The sequence below is a fragment of the Pantherophis guttatus genome, chromosome 4 (assembly GCF_059756535.1).
Source record: "Pantherophis guttatus breed Tessera chromosome 4, ASM5975653v1, whole genome shotgun sequence".
NCBI classification, from domain to species: domain Eukaryota; kingdom Metazoa; phylum Chordata; class Lepidosauria; order Squamata; family Colubridae; genus Pantherophis; species Pantherophis guttatus.
Window position 1 is genome coordinate 21,456,645 of NC_142066.1, and position 27,548 is coordinate 21,484,192.

At 42.2% G+C, this 27,548-nt stretch overlaps 2 protein-coding genes across 3 annotated transcripts in view; both read right to left on the minus strand.

Moving 5' to 3' along the window:
• Nucleotides 1-6,695, minus strand: part of ADCY4 (adenylate cyclase 4) — a 95,913-nt gene extending 89,218 nt beyond the window's left edge. For both annotated transcript variants that reach the window (XM_034411465.3, XM_034411464.3), the window contains exon 1: nucleotides 6,523-6,695. The gene's annotated coding sequence lies outside the window, so the exon portion shown is untranslated. The remainder of the gene's footprint in view (nucleotides 1-6,522) is intronic.
• A 7,219-nt stretch (nucleotides 6,696-13,914) lies between these two features.
• LOC117662239 (receptor-interacting serine/threonine-protein kinase 3) overlaps nucleotides 13,915-27,548 on the minus strand; it is a 39,403-nt gene continuing 25,769 nt past the window's right edge. Inside the window, exons 9-13 of the mRNA XM_034411557.3 lie at nucleotides 26,552-26,631; nucleotides 25,973-26,045; nucleotides 24,902-24,981; nucleotides 19,505-19,589; nucleotides 13,915-18,757 (exon numbers count right to left, since the gene is read on the minus strand). Coding sequence (XP_034267448.1) covers nucleotides 18,648-18,757; nucleotides 19,505-19,589; nucleotides 24,902-24,981; nucleotides 25,973-26,045; nucleotides 26,552-26,631 — 428 coding nt within the window. The 3' untranslated portion in view covers nucleotides 13,915-18,647. The remainder of the gene's footprint in view (nucleotides 18,758-19,504; nucleotides 19,590-24,901; nucleotides 24,982-25,972; nucleotides 26,046-26,551; nucleotides 26,632-27,548) is intronic.

The window sequence follows — 27,548 nt, forward strand, 5'->3', positions numbered from 1 at the left end:
AACAGTATTGTTTCCCTGAGTATTGCTATGTCACAACCGCTCCCCAATAAAAGCTCAGAACACTTATGCAGCCATGCTGCAGACCACATTTCAAATGAAAGTTGTGCCTTTCTCATTATTTTCAGCTCCCCTTTGCATTTTGGGGAGATCCCTGGCTGAATCTAGAACCCTAAACAAACGAAGACAACACACTCATAGCAAGATGAAATAACTGCCATCGGAAAGCTCCCTGCTTCCCAAATGCCATTCAAATTCTCCAGTCCTGCCTCTCCTTATCTGAATTCATTCTATGATCCATTGAATCCAAAGGATGAAAATATCAGGGTTCTGATTGTAGGCTGTAACATATCCCTCCCCAGCCTCTTCTGAAGGATGCTGGGTCTTCAAAGTGGCCATTCATGAGCATCTGGGTGAAGTCCTAAATAGCAATAGCACTTAGACTTATATACCGCTCCACAGGGGTGGGATTCAGATCCTTTAGCAATGGGTTTGCTGCCCTGTTGCTGGGTGTGCATGGGCATGGTGGGCATGGCCTAGTCAGTGGGGAGGGGTTTTTACCCTCCCCAGGTTCTGGAGGCTTTTCTCAACCCTCTGGGAGGGTGAAAACTGTTTTCCCCGGGGCCTGGAGGCTCTCCGGAGGTCGGAAACAGGCCCATTTCTGGACTACCGGAACTTCCGGGATGCCTGTTTTTTGCCCTCCCCAGGCTTCGAGACTTTCCTCGAGCCTCTGGAAGGGCGAAACCAGCTTCCCCCAGGATCCAAAGGTCCTCCAGAGGCTGGAAACAGGCCCGTTTCCAGACTTCTGAAACCTCCAGTAGACCCATTATTTTTTATTTATTTTATTTATTTATTTTATTATTCATATTTCTATGCTGTCCACTCCTACCCTCCTAGAACCCCCGTGCGGCCCCGGCACTTACCTGGAATTATGAATGGGCCTTGTGGAGACTTCTGGGAGGGGCAGGTAGGGGCAGGGTGGGAAGGGTGGGGTGGGTGTTGCCAGCCAGGGGTGGCATTTGGGGATTCACCGAACCCCAGTGATCCTTGGCTAGAGCATCACCCGAACCCTGCCAAACCCCCAGGAGCCCAGTCCTGCAGTTTCACAGTGCTTTTACAGTCCTCTCTAAGCAGCTTACAGAGCCAGCATATTGCCCCTAATAATCTGGCTCCTCATTTTATCCACCTCAGAAGGATAAAAAGTCGAGTCAACTTTGAGCTCAGTGAGCATTGAACTGCCGAACTGCAGCCAGAAGTAACTTACAGTTCTTCATTCTACCCACTGCATCACCATGGCTCATAATCACAGCTCATAATCACATCACAAACAAGATCTGGGCAGCTCCACTAGCAAAAGGAAGGGATCAAAGGCAGCCCACATTGTTTTTCGTGTTTTGAGGAAGAAACAGTGTGCTAATTGTAGGCTAGACATTTTTCTTCCCAGCTGGCTCAAGTGAAGAAGGGACAAGTAACAAGTACCTTGTCTTGGCTTCCAAACTCCTTCAGCCTGATCCTTGCTTCAGCTACCCACGTTCTGAGTTCCCGACCATCGCCTACCTTCCTGTGTGCAATTCATAGCCTCCTTGTTCCCTGCACAGAGATTTCTCTCATTCTTGCTTGGGTTTTCCTTGAAATAATGAATCTCATAAATACATATATGCGCACATAGACACACACACATGCTTCGAGTGGCTGGCCTAGCTGCCAAGAAGGAATAGAATAGAGATCAGGCTTTGTTTCGGCTCCTCCAAAACAACACCCCCAGTTTGGGTGATTTTACAGATATGAAAGCAATGGATTTGCACTGTCCCCTTCCTCCCCTCCAACAAAATGTTGGACTTTAGATCAGCGGTCACTAACTGGTGGTCCATGGACCACTGGTGGTCTGCGAGAAAATTTTGGTGATCCGCAGAAAAATTATTTGCATTTTTTATATTGCACTAAATTGGGGGTCCTCAAACTATGGCCCCAGATCCGGATATATGCAATGAATGTTTGTGTTGCTGCAGAGAATCTTCCCCTTCAGGGTCTTTTTGTGTGGGTTGGAGGGGGTGAGAAATTCTGACTTAGGGTCTGCTTCAGCCTCCTGGTGTAGGCCTTTGGGCAAAGGCTGGAGGGAAGTCCCGCTGGTGGAAAGGAGCTGGAAGGACTTGTTCCAGTGGGACTGCATCATGGCCTGGAATTGGCTGATCATATCAGCCTGCTGAGCCTCCAGGCGCCGTTACTTGGCCTTGCACTCCTGAAAGTCTTTTGTCTGCTTGGAAAGCCTATGCTCATAGTCCTCAATGAGATGCTTCTGCTGAGCCTCTTTCTTGGTCAGATCCAATTTGAACTGAGCCAGCTGTTTTGCCAACTCTTTCTCGTGGTGGCTGCTTAGCTCCAACAACTGCTTCATGTTGGGGCCCTAAGGAGCCTGGGTGGGCAGGCGAGGAGTGGGTGGGAGGGGAGGGGCAAGTAGAGGCCGGCGAGGCACCCCTTGATGTGAATGACATAGAGTTGGCCATGCCCACCCAGTCACATGACCATCTAGCCACGCCCACCCAGCCAGTCATTAGGCAGATCATATTAGCGGTCCACGGAATTTAAAATTATGAATTTAGTACTCCCTGAGGTCCGAAAGGTTGGGGAACCCCTGTTTTAGATGGTTAGTTCTTGATTTACCACCACAACCAAGCCCAGAATTTGCATTACTAAACAAGCCAGATGTGAAGTCAGTTTCATCTCATTTTTTTCTTGCTATTGTTGTTAAGTGAATCATTGCAGTGGTTAAGTTACTACCATGGTTGTTAAGTGGATCTGACTTCTCCATTGACTTTCTTGTTGGAAAGTTGCAAAAGGAGATCAACATAACCCCGGGACACTGCAACTGTCATAAATACATGTCAGTTGCCAAGCATCTGAATTTTCATCATGTGACCATTGGGATGTTGCAATGGTCTTAAGTGTGAAAAAAAAATGGTAATCAGTTAATTTTTTCAATGCTGTTGTTAACTTCAAACAGTCACTAAACAAATGGTTGCAAGTCAAGCACTATCTGTAATGTGCTATACAGTAGTGGCCAAAATTGTGGAAACTTTTTGGGAAAAGTGTATTTTCTAAAACAAGTTAACAACACCACTGTTTTTTGGAGTAGTACCATAAAATGATACATCAATCGAAAGATCATTTAATCAAGAATGTAATGCAATAACTTTTATGAAGGATTTGCTATTAGAATAGCAGTTACAGTATAAAGGAGAAAAGTAAAACACGTAGAAAAAACAGACATTACAAAAATGGTCACCATAGAAAAAAATGAGCTATACAAAAATTATCACCATGTCAGTTGATACTTAGTTGGGTAACCTTTAGCATGAATTACGGCCTTACAATGTCTTCCCATGGAGGGAGCCAAGTCTTTTAGTTCTGCAGCTGTTAAAATGTGAAACCAAGATTGAATGATTGCTTCTATTAACTGGGTTTTATTGCCGGGTCGCTTCTAACTAACAAGTTGCTTTAGTCTGCTCCATAGATTTTCAATTGGATTAAGTTCTGGGCTATCCCCAGGCTATTCCAGCAGTGGAATATGATTATCTTAATATGCCAAAAAAAGTGATGTTATTAGCCATCAAATCTCAAAACTATACTTTTCCCAAAAGGTTTCCACAATTTTGGCTGCTATTGTAGATCCCCAGTTCAAGTTCCAGTACTTTTCACAGGAGAGCCTTCATAACCATAACCTCCCACCCCTTCAAAGTAGACAAGGTCAAGAAACAGGCCGAGCAGAGATTCCAGGAATGTCCTTCACTGCCCTGGGGTGGAAAAACAGTACCTCCAAGTTTCTCCCTTTCCGACCTTCCAAGAGAACCCAATCGTGGCAGAGTAATCCTGAGATTCTTTCTCATATTTTTGTATTTCCTAGGCCTACACAGATTACAGATTAACAGAGTTGGAAGGGACCTGATAGGTCACCTAGGCCAAACCCTCGCTCAGCAGGAGACCCTACACCATTTCTGACAATCGCTTCTTGAAAGTCTCAAGCGATGGAGCTCCCACAACTTCTGAAGACAACTTCTGTTCCATTAGTTGATTGTTCTCACTGACAGAAAGTTCCTCCTGATTTCTAGGTTGAATCTCTCCTTGTTCAGTTTCCATCCATTATTCCTTGTCTGGCCTTCAGATGCTTTGGAAAATAGCTTCACCCCTTCCTCTCTGTGGCAGTCCCTCAAATATTGGGACGCTGCTATCATGTCTCCCCTGGTCCTTCTCTTCACTAGACTAGCCATGCCTAGTTCCTGTAACCCTTCTTCATATGTTTTAGTCTCCAGTCCCCTAATCATCCTGGTTGCTCTCTTCTGCACTTTTTCTGGAGTCTCAACATCTTTTTTTTTTCATTAAAAAGTTTTACAAAAAGTTTACATATTTCCCCCCCCCTTCCCTACCCCAGCCTCCCCCCTCCCCCCTCCTCTTCCCAGAACAAATTACAGGGTATAACCTTCAACAATCATGATCAATCCTAGTCTAAATAATTATAACATTCCACATCTCTTGTTCCTTCAATTCCCTAATTACCCGCCTAACTTGATTACTTAAAGACACACCAAATATCTATATAGTCATTCATAACCTATCTGCAATTTCTTATTCCGGTACTTGTTTTGAATATAATCTATCCATCTTCTCCAGTCTCTTAAATATCTTTCATTTGAATGATCCTTCAAGTACGCCGAAATTTTTGCCATCTCCGCTAGGTTTGTAACTTTCATAGTCCACTCTTGGACTGTAGGTAAATCTTGCTTCTTCCAATATTGTGCCATCAACAGTCTTGCTGCAGTTATTAAATTCAAAATCAATTTAATCTCTATAATTGTACAATCCATAACTATACCCAGCAGAAACAGCTGTGGTGTAAATTTCAACCTCTTTTTAAGAATATTTTGTAAAATCCACCAAATTTTTATCCAAAATGCTTTAACCTTTTTACATGTCCACCAAATGTGAAAATAAGTGGCATCCTCACAATTACATCTCCAACATTTTGGTTGTACATTCGGATACATACCAGATAACTTTTTTGGGTCTAGATGCCATCTATAAAACATTTTATAAAAGTTCTCCCTTAAATTTTGCGCTTTGGTAAATTTCACATTTGTCACCCATATTTTTTCCCAAGTTTCCATCATTATTGGCTGTTCAAAATTCTGCGCCCATTTTATCATACAGTCCTTAACTAACTCTGTTTCCGAGTCCATCTCTATCAATATATTATACAATCTTTTTATGTGCATTGGGCTTTGGTCTCTAATTTGTTTAATTAAATTTTCATCACTTTGTATAACACCAGTTTTCTGGTCTTTTCTCCATCTGGCTTGTAGTTGTACATATTGAAACCAAGTTTGAATTATTTTCTCCTCTTTCAACACATTCACAGGTTTTGATTTTAATATACCTCCCTCCATAATGAGAATATCTTTATATGTAATTACATCCTGTCTGCTTTCCAGTCCCCTAATCATCTTGGTTGTTCTTCTCTGCACTCTTTCTAGTCTCAACATCTTTTTTATTGTGTGGTGACCAAAACTGGATGCAGTACTCTAGGTGTGGTCTTACTAGGGTACCGTTCTTACTTTATAGAACAGTATTAGTATCTCACTTGATCTTGATTGTATCCCTCTGTTAATGCAATTTAGGATTGTGTTGGCTTTTTGGGCTACTGCTGCACACTGCTGGCTCATATTTAGCTGGTTGTCCATTAAGACTCCAAGATCCCTCTCACAGTCACTGCTATTAAGCCTGGTTTCACCCAGTTTATATGTGTACTTTTGGTTTTTCTTACCTTACCTTTCTTTCTTTCTTTCTTTTATTTGTCAAGTACTTATTAGATTATATATATATATATATATATATATATATATATATATATATATATGCATGAATTGAATACATAAAATGAAAACAATTAAAGGGAATATTAGGACAGGGACGATAGGCACACTGAAACTCTTATGCATGCCTCTTACAGACCTCTTTAGGAATGGGGTGAGGTCAACAGTAGCCAGTCTAAGGTTAAAATTTTTGGGGTTTGGGGATGAAACCACAGAGTCAGGTAGTGCATTCCAGGTATTGACCACTCTGTTGCTGAAGTCATATTTTCTGCAATCGAGTTTGGAGCGGTTCACTTTAAGTTTGTATCTATTATGTGCTCGTTGTATTGTGGTTGAAGTCTTATGCCTTCTTTTCCAAAATCCCCCACCCCCATTATTGGTTTTGTCCTTCTTTTCTCATTTCCAAAGTCAGATCTGTAACCAGAGTAGAAAAAACTATAGAAACAAATGTTTGCTACAGCTACCCAACCAACTGATATCTCTTTAGCCATGGAAATGTGTGTACAAAGCCCCTTGGACAAATCCAAAACAGATCCAAGTCCCTGCTTAGCTGCAGAGCTTCCTAGTTGATGCAAACCAAACTTATTTATCTCCAGAGTCTCTAGAAGAATAAAGAGTGACTATGCCTGATTGAGGAAGGGAAAATAAGGAAAGCAATTACCTTGCAAGGAAACCTCTTTTCAACTCAAGTGGATGTTTCCTGCACGGGGAGCTTTCTTGGTGAATTCTTGCCCGCAAGCCAGTTCATTTCTCGGCTGGAAGTTCAGTTGTCACAACTGGCGTGCCAGCGTTCCTTTCTGCGTGCCACCAGAAAGCCTGAAGGGAGGTGATAGAAACTCTCCCCTTTCACATGGTGTGTTGTTGTTGGGACTGCCCAGACGAAAGTCTCCACATTTCCTTCCTGTGGACCAGCCCAGTGCAAGCTGTTGGCTGCCCCAGTAGCTGGGTCAAGCCATTGAAACAATGACCACTTTCCTGTCTGAAGGACCCAAGTTGTGGGTCTTGGCTGGCGTAGACATTCCAGAAGTCAAGTGCTTTTTCCAGTCCCTTCCTCCTCTTCCGCAGGGCCTTAAAACCTGGTATGTAAGACCTTTAGTTGGAAGGGAAAGATGACACTTGTGCTGCTATGCACTGATCGACCCACACCATCTGCCAACCAAACATAAGGAGACGAACCAGCCCCTAACTATAAAAGAGAAAGGTAGGGTAATTCTCGTTTCCCAGACAGACTCTTATCAGTGGCCAGACTCATAAAAGATCAAGCAGGCAATTCAAACCAGCTTCCTTCCTATTGTTTTCCTGACCCACTGAAAAGGAGATTTCAAATCCTTCTGGATTGCCCCCAGCAGCCTTCCTTTTGCACATCATCCCCTCAGTTGTACAGGCGTTTGTATCCCATTGCACACTTGTAAAACATTGCTTGGTGATTCTTCACATTAGCAATTAATTTAAAATAATAATGTCCTTTGTTTTTAAAGAAAATATGTTTTTACCGAGGATTCACCTCCTTCCTGAATCCCAAACTGGTTCTGGTTAAATGCACATACTGAATATATTTTCAGAATTTCTGCCCTTCCCTCCCCAACAAAGCTGTCTTTTACAATTAACTGACTGACAAATTTACCATCAGTCAATTGCAAAAGGTGGCTTTAATTGAAAAGCTTACATCCTGCAAGGATACTTCACCAAACATCATTAAACACCAATAGCTGCCTATCCCAGAATCTTTGAGAAGAACTTGATAGATTGATAAAAATGCCACATTCCATCTGAACATCTGTCTGACTGTACAATGAACCATCATATCACCATCAAACAGCCATACCTGATTATCCCAGGGCCTTGAGAAGGACTCGATAGGTGGATAAAAATACCAAATCCACTCTGAATATCGAGTTGTGTGATAAACCATTACAATAATGCATACCTAAAGAATAAATGCTGCATTTTCAAATTCAAGTCCTGGGTTGTTGTTATTGTTGTTGTTTGCACAAGCTGCCTTTTTAACACAATTGAAATTTGTCTGCAGAAATGCAAGTGTGTTTTCAATTGCAATTCAAACAGACAAGGGCACCACCCAGAGTCTGATAGGTGGCCATAAAGTGAAACTAGGAACTCAGATTGCCGGGAGAAATATCAAGAACCTCAGATATGCAGATGATACCACTCTAATGGCAGAAAGTGAAGAGGAACTAAAGAGCCTTTTGATGTGGGTGAAGGAGGAGAGTGCAAAAGCTGGCTTGAAACTCAACATTAAGAAAACTAAGGTCATGGCACCCTGCCCTCTCAATTCCTGGCAAATAGATGGGGAAGAAATGGAGGTAGTGGCAGATTTTATTTTCCTGGGCTCCAAGATCACCGCAGATGGGGACTGCAGCCAAGAAATTAAAAGACGCTTGCTCCTGGGCAGGAAAGCTATGGCAAATCTAGACAGCATACTAAAAAGCAGAGACATCACTCTGCCAACAAAAGTGTGTATAGTCAAGGCTATGGTTTTCCCAGTTGCAATGTATGGCTGTGAAAATTGGACCATAAGAAAGGCTGAGTGACAAAGAATTGAGGCCTTTGAACTCCTGCGAGTCCCTTGGACTGCAAGACGATCACACAGGTCAGTTCTAGAGGAGATCAACCCTGACTGCTCTTTAGAAGGTCAGATCCTGAAGATGAAACTCAAGTACTTTGGCTACTTAATGAGAAGGAAGGACTCACTGGAGAAGAGCCTAATGCTGGGAACGTTTGATGGCAAAAGAGACTGCAGAGAATGAGGTGGCTGGATGGAGTCACTGAAGCAGTTCGTGTGAGCTTAAATGGACTCTGGGGGATGGTAGATGACAGAAAGGCCTGGGGAAACATTGTCCATGGAGTCACGATGGGTTGGACATGACTTCGCAACTAAAACAATAGGGACTAAACATATAAATACATAAATCCCCTTGTAGAGATTCCATTTTGCAAATCTATGTTTGCCTGAGACCACTATCGACCAACCCGCATGTGTCATACTGAGAGAAAATTTTCTCTTGATTAAGAAAAAAAGGGTTGCTACAGTTACACACTTTCACAATAGGTCAGCAGTGATGTGATGTGATCTTTTGGAAATCTGGACAATGAAGGTCCATTTTTTAAAATGACTGAAATATTATGAATTCACTGTCATATGTTTTGACAGTCTCTCCCCCCCCCAAACGTCTTGCATTTATATTTTACCCATTTAAAATATTCTTTTTAGTTAATTGGGGAGTTCTAAGGACACCGGCTATTACTGAATGCCACATTGTCACCTGTGATTTAACAAGCACATTTGTTGCTCACTGCTCTCAGCAAATCCACCCAAGTTTTAATATTTACTTCACAATTGAATAGGGACTCATATCATATTTTAAAACCCAGCTCTGAAGTAAATTTCTGTGAATCTTATATCGCATTTTCAAACCCAGCTCTGAAGTAAATTTCAGTAAATCTTATATCATACTTTCAAAACCCAGCTCTGAAGTAAATTTCGGTGAATCTTATATCATACTTTCAAACCCAACTCTGAAGTATATTTCAGTCAATCTTATATTACATTTTCAAACTGAACTCTGAAGTATATTTCAATGAATCTCATTGTCACCATCTGAATTATGTAATGCTTAATTGTCAATTAAATAGTAACACACATTTAGGATTAGAATATTTCATGGAACCATGAACAAATAGGGGTCTTTGGAGAAAACTGAACATACAAATTAGAAAAGAAGAAACCCAGTTTGACAAGTTAATAAAAATGAGGATCTGTACCAATTTGGAACATATACAGATGGACAAAGGGCTAAATTGGATTAGAAATAAAGTACAAAGGGAAAAACCCTTTCCTGCCTAAAATCTCAACCCCTAGTTTTAATTTTCTGATGTGGTCATGATCTTCTCAGCCAGCTTTCAACAGGCAAAATCAATGGGAGAAGCAAGACTCACTTAACAACCGCATGGATTCAAATTCAAATAATTTTATTAACCAGCAGAAACAATGTCATGATTCACTTAGCAACGGCAGTGATTCACTTAACATCCATGACAAAAGTTTAATCAGGTGTTTTGATAAGATAGCAGGTGGATGGGCCGGCCATGTTGAATATGTAATATCCATATAACTTTTGACTGGATGAAGATTCTGTGAAAACATCCAGCTTGGAAGTTGAGTCTTCTGAAAGCCTATCTGAGTAATACACACACACAAATCCAGTTTGCTTTCGACTGATTATGTTACATAGTTTGGTAATGAAATGTCCACAAGAAAACAACCAAACTCAGAGATTCCTCATGCTTTGCATATACCCAGAATGAACACCTGTTTCTTGAACACAATGATTTTCTGAAAAATAGCGAGGACTGTGGCCATTGACTTTTAGCAATATGTTAGAGATTTATTCAGGGGAAAAAGTTGCCATAAACTCTTTTTTTTTATTGAAAAGTTTTAAAAAGTTTTACAAACATTTCCCTTCCCCCTCCCTCCTCCCCTTCCAACCCTCCCCTTCCCCACCCTTCCCCCCCCCGGCTTCCCAGAGCAAAATACAGGGTATAACATTTGACAATCATAAGCTAACATAAGCTAATTATCTATAGCCCCCTATCCGCCTCTTGAACTTTTAACTCCCCTTTTACTAAACTAAATTTAAGTACTTTATAAAATCTCTTTGATCATTTGTAAGCTATTTGAAATTTTTAGTCTGATATTTGCCTTGAATATAATCAATCCATCTTCTCCATTCTAACATATATTTGTCATTTGAATCGTCCTTTAGATATGCTGAAATTTTCGCCATTTCTGCTAAATTTACTACTTTTAATGTCCATTCTTGAATAGTAAGTAAATCTTTCTTCTTCCAGTACTGCGCCACCAAGAGTCTTGCTGCAGTTATTAAGTTCAGAATCAAATCTTTATAGCCGTACAATCTGTAATTATACCTAACAAAAACAACTGTGGAGTAAACTTTATCCTTTTTTAAAAAAATATTTTGAATAATCCACCATATTTTTATCCGAAATGCTTTAACTTTTTTACAAGTCCACCAAACATGAAAATAGCATGTAGCATCAACACAATCGGATCTCCAACATTTGGGTTGTAAGTTTGGGTACATATAAGCTAACTTTTTGGGATCCAAATGCCATCTATAAAACATTTTATAAAAATTTTCTCTCAAATTTTGAGCTTGTGTAAATTTTACATTTCTTACCCAGATCCTTTCCCATGTTTCCATCATTATTGGTTCCTCAAAATTTTGTGCCCATTTTATCATGCAATCTTTAACTAACTGTGTCTCCGAGTCTATTTCTATCAATATATTATACAACCTTTTTATGTGCATTTGACTCTGGTCCCTAATTTGTTTTATCAAGTTTTCTTCACTTTGTGTAATACCAATTTTCTGATCTTTTTTCCATCTATTCTGCAGCTGTACATACTGAAACCAGGTTTGAATTGCCCTTTCCTCTCTTAATACATTCAAAGGCTTTAACTGTAGTACATTTCTTTCTGTAATCAGAAGTTCTTTATAAGTAATTACATCCTGTCTTTGTTCTATACTTATATTTTCTATCGCATGTCTGGGTACTACCCACATGGGTATCTTACCATTCAATTTATATTGGTATTTTTTCCAAACACGCAGAAGAGCATTCCTTAATATTTGACTTTTAAAAGTCCTATCCACCTTCTTCTCATAAACTAAGTAGGCATGCCAACCATATAACAAATCATACCCTTCAATATTCAATATTCTTTCATTTGTTAAATTAATCCAGTCACTAGTTGCTGACAAAGCAGCTACTTCATAGTACAATTTTAGATTGGGCAATTTCAAACCTCCTCTTTCACGTGTATCCTGCATTATTTTTCATTTAACTCTCGGTCTCTTCCCTGCCCAAACAAAGTTATTAATGTCTTTCTGCCATTCCTGCAAATTTGCATCCTTTTTAAGTATTGGTATCATTTGAAAGAGAAATAGAAACTTGGGCAGAACATTCATTTTAACTACTGCTATTCTTCCCAACAAAGACAGTTGTAATTTTTTTCCATTTATCCATCTCTATCTGTATTTTATGCCATAACAATTCATAATTATACTTGTATAATTTCCCATTTGATGTTGTAATAAAGATTCCTAAGTACTTAACCTTTTTCACTATCTCGCATCCTGTTACTCTTTCCATTTCTTCTTTTTGATTTGTATTCATATTCTTAACTATCATCTTTGTTTTCCCTGTATTTATTTTAAACCCTGACACTTGACCATATTGCCTCTTTAATTCTTGTTCTTTACCTTTGGTTGCTGCTCGAATTTGTCTTTGATCCTTGGGGTCTTGCATTTTTTCAAATAAATCCAAAAGTTGAACATCCTCTGAAAGTTGCAAAAATTCTTTTTTTTCCAATACAAAAGTTTTTTATTTTTATAATCAAACATACAAACAATACATAATCAATCATTGAATATATCATCTAATACATCTTTTATATCTTCTTCTTACTGCTCTATTAATACATTTGCCTTTTTTTTAATTTTATTAAAAATCATAAAACAATTTTATCCCCAGCACCCCTCAACCCCCCTCCCCTCACCCCCCCTGACTTCCCAGGGCAAAAGCAGGATATAACATTTAGCAAACCTAAGCTAACATATACTAAGTTACTATTAAATTCAAAAATCCCCCCCATTCTTTAACTCCCCTTTTAAAATTCTTCAATATTCAGTAACATCAAACATAAACATTTAATTATATATGCCTTTTAAAAGTTCTATAATCTCAAGTTAAACATTTTAAAATATCTTAATACTTCCTCATATTTCAGTAAGACATTCTTCATGATCTAAATTTCCAGACTTTTTTTTTTAAAAAAAAACAACTATCCATTAAGTTTTAGGTTAACTACTTTAAAACTGCAATACATTTCAAAAAGCTATCCAACTTTAATTAAACCTTTTGTTTCAATTTATTTATTTATTTATTTATTTATTTATTTATTTATTTATTTATTTATTTTTAAATTTGTATACCGCCCTTCTCCCTGAGTTCTCAGGGCGGTGAACAGCCAAATAAAAACATAAACTACAAACATTAAAATACAATTAAAAAGATATATATAAATTTGGCCCCATGATTAAAAACAATAACAAACAATAAAGCATTGTTCAGAGAGATCACCCTAAAAGTATTACATAGATTCCAAAACTTTCAAAAAGCTACCCCTTAAATTTTTGATTGACCCTTTTAATACCTCAGTAACTGTTAAAGAGCTATCCATTTTTAGTTAAACATTTTAATTAGACATCAATAGTCTTCCAAATATTCCTTCAAAAAGTTAACCTCGCATTCTTCCTTTCTTTCTGTATTTTTTCCAGTCCTTCTTCTTCATTAACACTTTCTTCTTCGGTATTGCTCATCCCCCTGCTTTTATTTTCAAAATTTTTTGAAATTGGATTTGTAGTTGATGTGTCTTAGAAATTCGTTCTCCTTTCAAAATTATTTCTTTCACTTTGGAGCCCCCATCTCTGCTCTTCCTGCTTGTATAATCAGTCACTTCATTCTTTAAGAATTGACTCTGTCTGAAAAGCCAAAAATTGTCAAAATATTTTTCAATCTGCAGTGATAAATCTCTTTGATACTTTCCAGTTAATTGTGTGGAAGCCTCCACCAAAACCTCTGTTTCCAGTGTGCTAAACGCCATCTTAATCCTGTCAGCCTCTTCTTTGTCCTCCAAAATCACATTAGCCTGCTTGATTTCTTCCTCTTTTCCAGCCAGCAAATCATTGTAATACTCCAATTTACAATCTTGAATAATCCTTTTAGCTGAATCCAGTATATCAGAAGTAAAATCATTTAAAAGTTCTTGTAAAACCTTTACAGTCAGAACTTGTGAATTTGCTGACTCATATCCTCCTTCCTTAATGGCAGCCATATTTCAATTTTAACTTTATATTTATTCAGCTATCAGATCAGTAAATCCAGTGATTTTCCACACACTTTTAACAAAAGGTCCATACCATAGTCTTTTCCATTCCACTTCCACTTTAAATCTTTTTCTTTTTCTTCTCTATATAATCCAATACCTTTAACAATGTTGCAGGCATTAACAAGCACTTTCACTGATAAGTTTCATTTTCTTCAGCGCCATTTCCCCCCCTTTTTGAATGGAGTTAAAGCTTTTATACTTGCATGTTCTGCTCTCCTGATTCTGCTCTGCCAGCATCCAGATTTAAAGTGTCTTTAAATCTCAAGGAAGAAATCTTTAAATCTTTAATCTTTTGCTGCTGGTGTGGTCGCAACGCCCCGTTCTGCCTGAGGCAGATACGTCCCGGATCCGGAGCACTGAAGGGCTTCCAGGGAGCTCTCACCCTGCAACCCCCAGCCTTAAAAAAAAGAAAGCCTGGGGATCTAGGGGAGCTCTACCCAAACCCTTCTGCTCTTCTCTCCCCCTTTTCCCCCGGGGGAGAGTTTTGAGCCACTAGATAGCTGTTTTTCGCTGTTCTAGAGGCTAACGAAATCTCGGGGCTGGATCTTGTTGAGTAGTCAAAACACCTCCTTGAGCTTGTGCCTGCATAATTTCCTTTCCCCCCTTTCTGGCCTCTCCTGCTTCTTTCCTTCTTCTGGCTTCTGGAGATGGTGGGTTTCCAGCCTTTAGTATGGTAGTGTAAAAATCTCTTGCCTTCCAAACTGAGTTGAGGTGATGTCTCTCACCCAAATAATTCACCACTAATCCAGCTGGAGCTTCCCATCTGTACTGCAACTGACACCTTCTAAGTTCATCAACTAAAAATGCATAGTCCTTTCGAGATCTCAACATTTTGGGGGGAATTTCCTTCATTACTGAAACCTCCTGTCCTGCCACTTGAAGTTTCTTCTTATAGGAAACTTGTAAAACTCCATTTCTTGTTCTCCTTGTAACAAAGTAGATCACAATATCTCTTGGTAGTTGTCTCTGTCTGGCAATCCATGAATTAATGCAATAAATTTTGTCTATTTGCCAGTCACACTCTGCTTTAGATTCTCCAGTAAACTGAGCAAGGGCTTCTGCAAAAATCTCTCTGAGATTTTCCTGGATATTTTCTTTCAAGCCTTTAACCCTCACTGCCCATTCCATTGCTCTGTATTGTGTCATTATGAGTTCTGCTTCCGCCTTTTCCATCTTATTTTGAGCCTCTCCCAATTTAACTTCCACATTCAAATTAAACTGATCAATTTCATCCACCTTTTCTTCCAATGATGTAACATGACCCACCAGTCCTTTAAATGCTTCAACAATATCTTCTCTTTTGCATCATTTTGAGTTTGAATTGTTTCTTTAATTTCAAGCAGTTTCTCAGACACTTCTTTATTTTTTTCCTCAAAATGGAGTGTGATTTTTTCTTCCAAATCAGTGGGCAGTTTCTTTAAAGCTCCCTGAAGAACTTCTAGTGTCAATGTTTGTGTATCTGGTGGGGCTAACAAGGGCTGCATTTTTGATGTTTGAGCTGGAGAAGTCCCCGCACTTTTAGTCACAATAGTTTTTATTTGCTTCACAGCCATCTCCAAAATACACTTTCCCACCAGCCAGTCAGCAGAACCAACAGGTCTTCTTAATCTCAGTCTTTAATAATTATTATGGCTTAATGATAAGTCAATATTGTATTCTTTAATTTCCAATCCTCAAAATTCCCCAACAAGGTCTTTTAAAAGGTACTGACAGCGTTAATGAGCATTAATGAGCATTAACAAGCACTTTCTCTTTTAACTTTCATTTTCACGCCCTTAAGCAACTCAGCGCCATCTTTTTTAAACTTTCTCCCGTCTCAAGTTCCAAAGGAAGTAGTAATTTATTAGAGTTAAAGTTTAGTACTTGCAGTTGTGATTTCTCCTGTCTTTGCTCTGCCTGCTTTCAAATCCAATCGGTGTAAAATCATTTAGTTCGCAGGGGTGGTCACGGCGCCTTGTTCTGTTTGAAACAGAAATGTCCCGGATCCAGAGCTTCTTCAGGTGCTTGGGGAGCTCTCACCCTCCGCACCCCAGGATTGATCCTAGAGTTCTTGGGGAGCTCTACCCACACCTGCCTGCTCTCCTTCCCCTCTTCTCCCAAGGGGGAAGTTCCGAGCCACTAGACCAGCTGATTTTCGCTGCTCTAGCGGCTTTACGAGATCGCGGGGGTTAGCGCTCCCAAAGGAGCTGCCGCCGACGCCTGCGGTGCCACCAGAAGTCCCTGCCATAAACTCTTCAAGTGCTTCAGTGCTTTTATCATTGAATCTTTGGATGGCACTCCTTTCTTTCCCCAAATTTATTATTATTTCTCATTTAAGCTTTCACCCTGTTTTGTTTTGAAGCCATTGGTAGAGATTGTTAGAATGGCTCCATTTGATTATTGTTACAAGAAGAAAAAAAACATTTATCTCAGGCCAGCCAATTCCAACAACTGACAGAAAGATGGGGAAAGCACCATGTCAGAATTCTACGGGCCGGGATGGGAAAGTAGGGATCAGGTCAGAGGTGGGATTCAGAGGTGGGTTTCAGCAGGTTCTGACCAGTTCTGGAGAACCAATAGTGGAAATTTTGAGTAGTTCAGAGAACCGGTAGTAAAAATTCTGACTGGCCCCGCCCCCATCCATTCTCTGCCTCCCAAGTCCCAGCTGATCGGGAGGAAACGGGGATTTTGCAGAATCCTTTCCCTAGAGTGGGGTGGGAATGAAGATTTTACAGTATCTTTCCCTGCCACGCCCACCAAGCCACACCCACAGAATTGGTAGTAAAAAATTTTGAAACCCACCACTGGTGGGATTCACTTACTTTCCCTACTGATTCGCAAATGTGTGCGCAATCACTCGCTTCGGTTGGATGTGCCTCCTCTGCACATGAGCATGCCATTCTGTGCATGCTCTTTGCTCACGCATTATGTCAAGGTGGGTGGGCGGAGCCTCCCGCAGTCACCACTACTGGTTCGCCTGAACCGGACAGAACTGGCTGAATCCCACCTCTGGATCAAGTGCATGACGGAAGGAATCCAGCTTCCCATCAGAGCTGACTATTAACCATGCACATTCGTAGGAAGATCAGGAAGGAGAAGACTGTTAAAAGACATAGTAGCTCCCCTCAAGTATTTAAATCCTGTACAAAATGGGAGATGATTATTCAGTGTGGTTCTAAGGGTGAGGTCAAAAAACAACAGGTTAAAATTATAACGAAGTGAATTTTGTTGGGCGTTACACCAGGAGATGTTTTACAGTAAAAGCTGTCCAAGAAGAAAAGCAGACAGCCTGGGGTGTAGTGGGCACTCCTTCATTAGAGATGTTTTAAGAGAGGCTGGATGGCCATCCATGCAGGATGCTGAAGCAGTAGAGCAGACATGCAGTTGAATTAGATCAAGAGTCTCCAAATTTGGCAAGTTTAAGACTGGTGGACTTCATAATCATAGTCATCATAATCATAAGTTTATTCGTCAAGCATATGTAGGATAACAGGTAAAAGTATAAACATAATTTGAATACATGAAAAGAGTAAGTAAAAAGGAATATTACGACAGGGATGGTAGGCACGCTGGTGCACTTATGCACGCCCTTTACAGACCTCTTAGGAATGGGGTGAGGTCAATAGTAGACAGTTTTAGGTTAAAGTTTTGGGGGTTTGAGGAAGAAACTAGAGAGTCAGGTAGTGCATTCCAGGCATTGACCACTCTGTTACTGAAGTCATATTTTCTGCAATTAGTTTGGAACGGTTTATCTTGAATTTGTATTTATTATTTGCTCGTGTATTGTTGTGGTTGAAGCTGAAGTAGTCATTGACAGGTAGGATATTGTGGCAGATAATTGTATGTACTATGCTTAGGTCAGACTGAAGTCGGCGTAGTTTTAACTTGTCTAAGGCCAAAATTTAGAGTCTGGCATAAGGTATTTTATTGCAGTTAGAAGAATGGAGGACTCTTCTCATAAAATATCTCTGGACTCTCTCAATTATATTTATGTCCGATATGCAGTGCGGGTTCCAGACAGATGAGCTGTATTCAATAATTTGTCTAGCAAATGTTTTGTATGCTCTAGTTAGTAGTACAATATTACCAGAGAAGAAGCTATGCAAGATTAGGTTAACAACTCTTAATGCCTTTTTGGCAATGTTGTTCAACTAGAAAAAGTGCACAGAAGAGCAACCAGGATGATTAGGGGACTGGAGGCTAAAACATATGAAGAACAGTTGCAGAGACTGGGCATGGCTAGTCTACTGAAGAGAAGGACTGGGAAGACATGATATCAGTGTTCCAATATTTGAGGGGCTGCCACAGAGAGGAAGGGGTCAAGCTATTTTTCAAAGCACCTGAAGGCCAGACAAGGAATAATGGATGGAAACTGAACAAGAAGAGATTCAGTCTAAAAATAAGGAGATGTTTTCTGACAGTAAGAACAATCAACCAATGGAAGCTTGCCTTTGGAAGTTGTGGGAGCTTCATCACTTGAGACTTTCAAGAAGAGATTGGACTCCCATTTGTCAGAAATGGTGTAAGGTCTCCTGCTTGGGCAAGGGGTTGGACTAGATGACTCCCAGAATTCCCTAGCCAGCCATGCTAGCAGGGGAATTCTGGCAATTAAAGTCTACCAGTCTTAAAGTTGCCAAATTTGGAGATTCCTGGAATAGATGATTTCCTGAGTCACTTCCATCCTTTCTGTTCTGTGATTCTATCTTTCTAGGAAATAGCTGGATGCGCAGAAAAGTCAGGGACAATTGAGAAGGCATGTGGAGTTGGCTGGAATGCTCCCAAGCACAGGGATGAAATTGTCCATTTTCTATCAGCATTCATTGGTTACTGCTTTTTCTTGTCTGAGGAGCTTGTTCAACATGCATGTGGTTGCCACCTCCAATCTGAATTCCTGTGTTGCAGTTGCCACTGATTTGAACTCCGCCATCTGGAGGTCAAGAAAAGAATCATCTTTGTTAAAAATCAGTACAGAGACATCTTATAGGGATGGGTTGGTTATATTTTGGGAACGTTTTGTTCTGACCTAGGCTTCTTGATATAGTAAAAAGCACACAATCCCCAAAACCCCCCTTTTTAATTTTAACGGCTATGAATTCCTTTTATTCACAGCGTGTGCTGAATCACCAAGAGTTTATAAATAGTCCAACAGAAGTCTGCCACAGTCCTTCAGATAAGGCTGGTAAACACCCACCTTTATCTTCTTTGACACGCTGCCAAAGACCTAATTGGTAATTAGCTTGGCAAGATAACACAGAGTCAAAAACGGAGTTTCAAAGTACAAACCGACACCATCCACAACATTGCTTCCTGCAAAGGCCCACATGTCTGTGCTCTTCCTTTATATCTTATGGGAAGGGCCAATCATCTCCAAGCCTTACTCCCGAGTCATCCCTTTTGTTTTAACTGTTCTTGCCTTCTGGCATCTCTGCGCATGCGCACACTAGGAACAAGTTTCCCCTGTTTCTCTGCCTCTCTGATGTCCGACTCTGGAAGCTCCAGAGTCTGCACATAACTCCCAGATAGCCCTGGCCCCATCTCTGCCTCCAATGCAGAGCCCTCGTCCGAGCCTTCCCCAGACTCCAGGACTGGTCCATGTTCCTCCCCAGCCTTCTCACTGTCCGACTCAGCTCCTCAGGCTGCTGGCAGACCACAACACGTTTGCACTTTTACTCACAGGAAGCTGTAGGTGCAGAACGCCAGAGGAATGACTGGTTCTGATGGGCAAATCCAATATCTCCTTGGTGGGGGCCATAAAAAGGCTGGAAAAAAAAATATTCAGATGGAAAAAAAATGGAAAAATAAATGGATGAGTGTGCATGGGAACAGAAAAGGTGACAATTGAGATCACCTATACACTTATATCACCTTGATGACCCAGTTTAAAATGGACTAAAAAATCAGATCAAATCTGATTCAGCCATGAGTTGCTCAATGATGGTGTTTATTTGACAAACCACAAAGGATTGAGTTCATGCAACATGCTAAGTAATCTCACTGCTCTACCTTTGTAAGATCTCACATACTCTCTTTCAAATTGTGGATGACCTCATTTAAAACTTCTTGAGATCTCATGTGGGGACTCAAGGATCCCACAAACATGAGTAACCTTAGATGTGATTTCAGCCCTTCTTTAATTTACTTTTTAGCAATAGCAATAGCACTTAGACTTATATACTGCTATACAGTGTTTTTATAGCCCTCTCTAAGCGGGTTACAGAGTCAGCATATTACCCCCAACAATTTAGGTCCTCATTTTACCCACCTCAGAAGGATGGAAGGCTGAATCAACCTTGAGCCTGGTAGGATTTGAACTGCCAAATTACAGACAACTGGCAATCAGCAGAAGTAGCCTGCAGTAATGCACTCTAACCACTGTGCCACCAAAGCTTTTACAGAGGATTGCAGTTCCATCAAGGAGGGTTGCTGCTGCACTAGAGGTGTGTGCTGCGTCTAAATGAATTCTATTGAAATACACTATAATAATAACTTTCTTCTGGATCTTTGGGAGCCCAAAAAGAGTAGCAAGCAATCTTCCTTTTAAAGCTGGTCTTTCAAGGAACACAGAATCTTCCCTGCCACTAGCCATTGATCTCCCCTAGTTCCAAAACTGCTAAACTGTGGCAATCTTTATGGTCATAAATGATGGCGCATTCAGTGCAACATTTATCCTAAAGAATCACTCAATTTTCTGACCCCGTGTAATGTGTGGAGTGTTGAAGGCCTCCAAAATAAGAAAAGAATTGTACCATTCAGTTTAACAGTCAAATCTGAGTTTGGAAACCTATAATATGCATCACTTATAAACAAAGACAATTGAATTTATGGGATCCCTTGTTTATCCCCCAATGCCATTTCGTGCAACATACTCTCTCATCCATTCCCCAAAGGTACAGATGGCACCCAAGTCTACAGGTATTTTAAAACCTAGCCAAAGCAAGATTGTTCCAATAGGTGTTTGACCCTTTGGTTCATATAATTAAATAGGTGTCAGGTGCAAGCAGCCAGAACCACTCTGTGAATGGCCCAAGTAGATTTCTTTATTGCTGACCACCTATACTACAAAAATATCACTAGACTGTCTGCCTTCCTTTGGGAAATGGCAGATATAGACCTAAGAGTTTGATTTCAGATGTTCCCCTACCCCAAAACTAGCTCCAAGCTGTAATGTCTTTTTACTCACCCTACAAGGCTCCCCCTCCTTCAGATGATTACATCATAATAGCACATGAACTGTTAGACCTTCACTGATATATTTTTTAAAAAATATGATTTTTTTTCCTACTCTGTTTTCCCTTTATTGTGTTATAACTTGTACCCACAGAGAGTTTGTTTGGATAGAGCAAATAATGGATGGATGGATGGATGGATGGATGGATGGATGGATGGATGGATGGAGGGGTGGGCTGCTGGGGGTTCGCAGGGGTTTGGAGAACCTCTAGCTAAGATTATGTGCAGTTCGGAGAACCCCCAAATCCCACTCCTGGCTGGCCCCGCCGATCCCCCCCTCCCACATGGCCCATTTTGGATGCAGATAAGTGCAGGGGAGGCTCTGGGAGGGTGAAAAATGGGCCTACCAGAACTTCAGGAAGGCTGGAAATGGGCTTGTTTCTGGGCTCCAAGGGCCTCCGGAGCCTGAGGAGGCTGTTTTCACTCTCTCGGAGGCTCGAGGAAAGCCTCTGGAGCCCAGGGAGGGCAAAATGTTGCCCCCCCCACCATGGTGCAGGAGGCTGATTAGGCCACGCCCACCCTGGCCACACCCAGCCAGCAACCAGGAAGAGAACCCCTTGCTAAAATTTTTGAAGCCCACCCCTGAATGGATGGGTGGTGGATGGATGAACAGACAGATGACTGAATTATCTAGTTTGCCAATAAAAGAAACTGTTAATCACTAGGGATCTGGTTTGGAACCCGAAAGATTAAGGAATCTTAAAGCCATAGATTCTTACTGGATCCCCTTCCAGTAATTGATATGTCATTCCCTCTGGCAGCCTAAACTGTTTCAATGCCAAGTGGCCCTTATAAGAAATACAAAGTGGTAAACTGTTTTTTTTTTCTTCTTTGCCCTCCCGTTCATTTTCCTTTCATGTCATGTGTAAACCAAAGAGCAAAGATTAACTTTTTTTTTGAAAAAAAAAAATGAACTGCAAGTTTTGCAGGGAAATTCCTTGGGCAAAAGAATGAAGTAATTGTGCATGGCTGCATTTGTGTGTATTTGTTTGTGAACCTTTGGGAGCACAATTGTCCCAATGTTTCCGATTGGACAAAGCTATGGACTGTTTTCCCTGATGAGGGAAAGTTTCACAAAGTCTCTGTTTGACCACTGTGGAAACTGGACACTGAACTATGAAACTTAGATCCAACAGAGCTCTTCTTACAATATCACTGCCAATGTTCTATGCTCGCTCCTATTTTTGAAAGAAAAAGTTGGAGGGAATCAAATTCATACAACCCTAGTGGAAATTAAAGGGGACGCAGTGGCTCAGTGGCTAAGACGTTGAGCTTGTTGATTAGAAAGGTGGGCAGTTTGGCGGTTTGAATCCCTAGTGCCGCATAACGGAGTGAGCTCCTGTTAATTGTCCCAGCTTCTGTCAACCTAGCAGTTCGAAAGCACATAAAAAATGCAAGTAGAAAAATAGAGACCACCTTTGGTGGGAAGGTAACAGCATTCTGTGCACCTTTGGCGTTTAGTCATGTCGGCCACATGACCACTGAATCGTCATTTATTTATTTATTTATTTATTTATTTATTTATTAAATTTATATACCGCCCTATTCCTAAGGGACTCAGGGCGGTGAACAGCGAACGATAAAAATACATGTAATACAAACGTTAATAATAAAAAACCAATTAAAATATACTAAACATTCTGGTCCTAGATAATTCAAGACATCCCAGTTTAAAATAAAATCAAAAAGCAATATAAAGGGAAAGTTAGGCCAGGCCGGCCTGCTGAAACAGGAATGTTTTGAGGGCATGGCGGAAAGTGCGCAGATCCGGAATCTTCTGTATCTCTGGGGGGAGCTCGTTCCAGATGGTGGGTGCCCCCACAGAAAAGGCTCTCCCCCTGGGGGCCGCCAGTCGACATTGTTTGGCTGACGGCACCCTGAGAAGCCCCTCTCTATGGGAGCGTACTGGGCGGTGAGAGGCTATTGGTGGCAGAAGGCGGTCTCGTAAGTACCCCGGTCCTAAGCCATGGACTGCTCTAAAGGTGGTAACTAAGACCTTGAAGCGCACCCAGAAGACCACAGGGAGCCAGTGCAGCTCACGCAGGAGGGGAGCCACATGGGAGCGCCATGCTGCTCCCATAACTACCCGCGCGGCCGCATTCTGGACCAGCTGGAGCCTCCGGGTGCTCTTCAGGGGGAGCCCCATGTAGAGAGCATTACAGTAGTCCAGGCGTGAAGTGACGAGGGCATGAGTGACCGTTTTTAATGAGTCCCGATCCAGAGAGGGACGCAACTGGCGAATCAGGCGAACCTGATAAAAAGACCTCCCGGCCACAGCTGTCAAGTGTTCTTCTAAAGACAGCCGTGAGTCCAAGAGGACGCCTAAGTTGCGAACCCTCTCCGTGGGGGGCAATGACTCATCCCCAATAGTCAGTGATGGCACCAATTGACTATATCGGGACGTCGGAAACCACAGCCACTCGGTCTTGGATGGGTTGAGCCTGAGTCTGTTCCTCCCCATCCAGATCCGTACAGCCTCCAGGCACTGGGACATCACTTTAAGGGCATCATTGGGGTGGTCCGGGGTGGAGATGTATAGCTGAGTATCATCAGCATACTGATGATACTTCACCCCAAAACCACGGATGATCTCACCCAGCGGCTTCACATAAATGTTGAACAGAAGGGGTGAGAGAACCGACCCCTGTGGCACCCCACATACAAGGGGCCTCGGGGTCGACCTCTGCCCCCCTGTCAACACAGACTGCGACCGATCAGATAGAAAGGAGGAGAACCACCGCAACACGGTGCCTCCCACCCCTAACTCTTCCAACCGGTGCAGCATGATACCATGGTCGATGGTATCAAAAGCCGCTGAGAGGTCTAATAGGACCAGGATAGAGGAGCAACCCCTGTCCCGGGCCCTCCAGAGATCATCTACCAATGCGACCAATGCCGTTTCCGTGCTGTATCCAGGCCTGAAGCCCGACTGGAACGGATCTAGATAAGCCGATTCATCCAAGTACTGAGGAAGCTGTCGCGCAACCACACTCTCAACAACCTTCGCAATGAAGCGAAGGTTGGAGACTGGACGGTAATTAGCCAACACTGCTGGGTCCAGAGAAGGCTTCTTGAGGAGAGGCCTCACCACCGCCTCCTTCAAGGCAGCAGGGAAGACACCCTCTCTCAAGGAAGCATTTATAATCCCCTGGAGCCAGCCTCGTGTAACCTCCCGAGAGGCCAGCACCAGCCAGGAGGGACACGGGTCCAATAAACATGTGGCCGCGCTTAGTCTGCCCAGTATCTTGTCCACGTTTTCCAGAGTCACAGAATCAAACTCTTCCCAGATAATATTCTCAAGACTTGCCTCCATCCTCCTTCCCGAATCTACCCAGTCAGAGTCCAAATTTTCCCGAATCTGAGCGATTTTGTCATACAAATATTGTACAAAGTCCTCGGCTCTACCCTCCAAGGGGTCCTTCCACGCTTCCTGGTGGAGCAGGGAGCGGGTCACCCTAAACAGGGCGGCCGGGCGATTATCTGATGACGCAATAAGAGCGGAAAAATAGTTACACTTTGCCGCTTTTATTGCCACCAGGTAGGTCTTAATATGAGACCTTACCAGTGTTCGGTCAGATTCAGAACGGCTGGCCCTCCAACTGCTCTCCAGGCGTCTTTTCCGGTGCTTCATCTCCCTCAGCTCTTTGGCACGGGCTCTTTGGCTTAGAAACAGAGATCAGCATCACCCCCTAGAGTCGGTAATGACTAGCACATATGTGCAAGGGGAACCTTTACCTTTACCTTAGTGTAAGTAAGCAAGAGAGATTCACAGAAGAACTCTTAAGGATGCTTCTCTCCATATTTTCCCAATCTTGTACTTCCCTAGTATTTCTCATTTACTTACCGGCGGATAATGAGGGTATGCAGGATAATTTGGATATAATGGAGAAGCAAATGTATCTGAACGGGGCCGTTGCTTAGTACCTGTTTTAAAAAAAGGGTGGGGGGGACATGATATCAGTATTGCAATATTTGAAGGGCTGACACAGGGTTGCTATTCAGCAGGTTCTGACAGGTTCTGGAGAACCAGTAGCAGAAATTTTGAGTAGTTTTGAGAACCGGCAAATACCACCTCTGACTGGCCCCAGAGTAGGGTGGGAATGGAGATTTTGCAATATCCTTCCCCCAGAGTGGGGGAGGGAATGGGGATTTTGCAGTATCCTTCCCCTGGAGTTCGGTGGGAAAGGAGATTTTGCAGTATCCTTCTCCTGCCATGCCCACCAAGCCACACCACGCCCACCAAGCCACACCCATAGAACCGGTAGTAAAAAAAATTGATTTCTACCACTTAGCTGCCACAAAGGGATCAACTTATTCTCCAAAGCACCAGAAGGCAAGACAAGAGGCAAGGTGTGTGTGGGGGGGTGTTTTTTGACCTCCCCAGGCTCCAGAGGCTTTCATCAAGCCTCCGGGAGGGCGAAAACTGCTTCCCCAGGGCTCTGGAGGCCCTCTGGAGGCTGGAAACAGGCCTGTTTCCAGACTTCCAGAACCTCTGGTAGTCCCATTTTTTTCCCCTCCCAGACACTCCGCACGGCCCCTGCACTTACCTGGAATGATGAACAGGCTGTGTGGAGACTCCTGGGAGTGGAGGGGCAGGGTGGGAGGGGTGGGGCAGGTTTGGCCATCCAGGGGTGGAATTTGGGGGTTTGTCAAACCCCAGCAATCCTTGGCTAGAGGATTGCCCGAACCCTGCCGAACCCCCAGGAGCCCACCCCTGGCTATGCACCCACACCCACAAATACATGGGTGTCATTTGTTCATTCTTCCTGCCATAGAACAAGTCCTGTTATATAAAGAACTCTGTAAGCAAGGCCAGAGGTGATAATAGTTCCATGATGGTCTTGCAGTGCAGGAGTAGCATGCCTGGTTTCAGATGAATTGATCTCCCCAAACAAGACAGGGAAAAAAAAAATACCTCTGAGTGTGCGCTGTTGCGGAGTTTGGACTTCCGACGCATGAGGATTTTCCTGCTCTGTCCTTTCAGATTTCTTGAAAAACAAAGCATCAGGCTAATTAAAAGGTGATCCTGTGTTCAAGATGCCCATGTCAGCCCCCTACAGAAGACCTGTTCAGGTTTATGCTTCTTCCGTCAATGGAAGTGACAGCTTCCTTTCCTGGTTTCTAGCCAATGAGCATTGCTCTTACAGGCACACTTTGCCAAGAAAGCTTGTTGTGGGAGCACTAGTCTTCCATAGTGTTCTCTAATCACAGCCACCATCTTGGATTAGATCAAATAGGCTTGACACAGCCCAGGCATAGGGGGCAAGATTGGATGGTGATATGTGATTGAACAAGAGCTTCAGCACATGTTCCTTTAAAGCTGGGCCCTCTTGGTAGTGGTTCATGGGACATTAGTCACTCATCATTTTCCATACCAATTCTGATCAAGGATTTCCTGATAAGTTTGTCACTAACTGGAATGCTCTCTTTTTCCTATGAATGACTAACTCATTCTAACTGGCACAAAAGAGTAAATTGATAGTTATGTTCTTACATTCCTGATACACATGCTTTTACTTCGGTGAAGGGTCGCAGAAGATTTGTTCCTTAAAACGACTTTTGGTGGTAGAGCTTCTGAAAGGGGGGAAAAAGCCATGATTATACACCAACTTATCCTTTATTTGTTTTAGCCATGGTTTCTTGGATTAATCACAATGGTTGGCTCCAGTGGTGGGATTCTGCCAGTTCTAGGCAGTTTGGCCGAACCGTTTGTTAAATTGCTGGCTTGCCCCGTCCCTTGCCCGACCCCTCCGCACCACTGGGCGAGGGGTGGGCGAGCCAGCAATTTCACAAACGGTTCGGTGTTTTTTTATAATTTTATTGGCCTCGCAGCTGCCATGGGGCTTCAAAGAGCCGCCCTACAGCTGATCAGTGTTAAAAGAAAACAAATGACTAGATCTACGCCTGCAAAAATAAATGGGTAGACCCAGTGGTGGGATTCTACTTCTGTGGAATCGGTTGTTAAGTAGTTCAGTAGTTAAGCCAGTGGTTGCCAAAGTGGGCGGTACCGCCCCCTGGGGGGTGGTGGAATGCCTTAGGGGGCGGTAAGAAGCAAGGGAGGTGGCAGGGGGGGCTAAGTGGCAAGGAGGGTGGCCCCCACCCTTTGGCCTGTGCCTCGCAGCACTTACCTCCTTGCAAGCAAACAGCAAGAAAAAACAGCCCCTTCAGCTTCAGCATCCGTTAATTAGCACAAGTTGATTAGATCGGCCTCCTGACTTTCAGCTGATTTGCTCTCAGCTGTTTTGCCAGGGCTCTGTTGCTATCTGCAAAGCGTCCTGGAGCAGATTTTTTTCTCCCTAGCTATGCTGAAAAAGCGAAACTGAAAGTAAAGCAGGGTCTTTGCTTCAACGTGACAAAAGGAGGTAGAGAGAGATTTCTTTTTCTTTTTCCTCACCAAAAAAGGTAGGTGCAAAACTGTAAACAATGGGAAATTTAGGGCAAAAGAGGAGAGTTCAAGATTTTGAAACACAAAAGAAAAAAAGCTCTATTTA